Raw genomic sequence first — 1,532 nt, 5'->3', positions numbered from 1 at the left:
CAGGAAGAGCAGCAGCAACAGCAGCAGCAGCAGCTGCTGCTGCTGCAGCTGCAGCTGCAGCAGATGACGGATTTTGTTTTGATTTTGCGCTGAGGCCTCTAGATAGATGAATATAATAAATAAAATAAAATAAAATAAAATAAAATAAAATAAATAAATAAAATAAATAAATAAATAAATAGAAAGGGAGAGAGGGAAATATAGAGAGAGACAGAGAAACAGACAGATAGAGAAGGAGACAAATAAATAAAAAGAGACAGAAAGGAGACAAATAAAAAATAAAAAAATAAATAAAAAAGGAGACAGATAAATAAATAAAAGAGAGACAGAGAAAGAGACAAAAATAAATAAATAAATAAAATAGAGAGAGACAGTAAGAAAGAAAAATAAATAAAATAAATAAATAATACAAAAAAATAAAAAGGAGACAGAAAAGGAGACAGATAGAAAAGGAGACAAATAAAATAAAACAGCAACAAATGCATAAACGATAAAAATATAAAAATAAAATAAAAATAAAATAAAATAAAATAAATAAAATAAATAAAATAAAATAAAAATAAGATAAAATAAAAATAAAATAAATACTAATAAATAAAAACTAGTAACGGCAACGGCAACAAACAACAATAAACAAACAAAAACAAAAACAAAACAAATAAAAACAAAAAAAATAAAAACAAATAAACAAAAACAAAAACAAATAAACAAAAACAAAAACAAATAAACAAAAAGAAAAACAGGTAGAGGAATAGAAAGAGAAGCAACGAGCAAATATAAAAACAAAAAACAACAAAAAAAGAAAAAAAAAGAAAAAAAAAGAAAAAAAAAGAAAAAAAAATAGTATAGGCAATAAACAACAAATACACAAAGACACACTGCAGCAACAGCAGCAGCAGCAAGAGCAGCAACAGCAGCGGCAGCAACAGCAGCAGCAGACAGCAGCAGCAGGCAGTAGCAGCAACAGCAGCAGCAGCAAGAGCAGCAGCAGCAGACAGCAGCAGGCAGCAGCAACAAACAGCAGCAGCAGCAAGCAGCAGCAGCAGAGAGCAGCAGCAGCAGCAGGCAGCAGCAACAAAAATCTATAAAAGTAAAGACAAAGAAATATATAAATAAAATAAACAGCAGCAAAAGAGACAAATAACAACAACCCCACCGCAGCAACAATAAACAAAAACTCTCATTCATACAAAAAATATTAAAAAAAATATAAAACATAATTCATATAGAACACCACCAGCAGCAGCAGCAGCAGCAGCAGCAGCAGCAGCAGCAGCTGCTGCTGCTGCTGCTGGTACTTCTCTGTGGCTGCAGCAGTTTGTTTTTGTTGTATTTAATACTTTTATTATTTAATTAAATTTATTTTTTATTTATTTAATTAATTAAATAAAAATAAATAAATTTTTTGTTTTTCTTTTTCTTTAATAGGTGTATAGAGTTGGGGTGTATAGGCAGCTCAACATACACTGATTTTTTTTTTTTTTTTTTTTTTTTTTTTTTTTTTTTTTTTTTTTTTTTTTTTTTTTTTTTTT

The 1,532-nt window shown here is 28.7% G+C and overlaps 1 protein-coding gene across 1 annotated transcript in view; it reads left to right on the top strand.

Moving 5' to 3' along the window:
- EMH_0012600 (uncharacterized protein) overlaps positions 1-67 on the top strand; it is a gene marked incomplete at both ends in the record, with an annotated part of 2,139 nt that extends 2,072 nt beyond the window's left edge. The window contains 1 exon segment of the mRNA XM_013499581.1: positions 3-67. Coding sequence (XP_013355035.1) covers positions 3-67 — 65 coding nt within the window.
- Positions 68-1,532: the final 1,465 nt, after the last annotated feature.

The sequence above is a fragment of the Eimeria mitis genome, genomic scaffold, assembly GCF_000499745.2.
Source record: "Eimeria mitis Houghton genomic scaffold, Emh_scaff446, whole genome shotgun sequence".
NCBI classification, from domain to species: Eukaryota; Apicomplexa; class Conoidasida; order Eucoccidiorida; family Eimeriidae; genus Eimeria; species Eimeria mitis.
The sequence above is the reverse complement of the archived record's forward strand: the minus strand, read 5'-3'. Positions and strand labels throughout refer to the sequence as shown.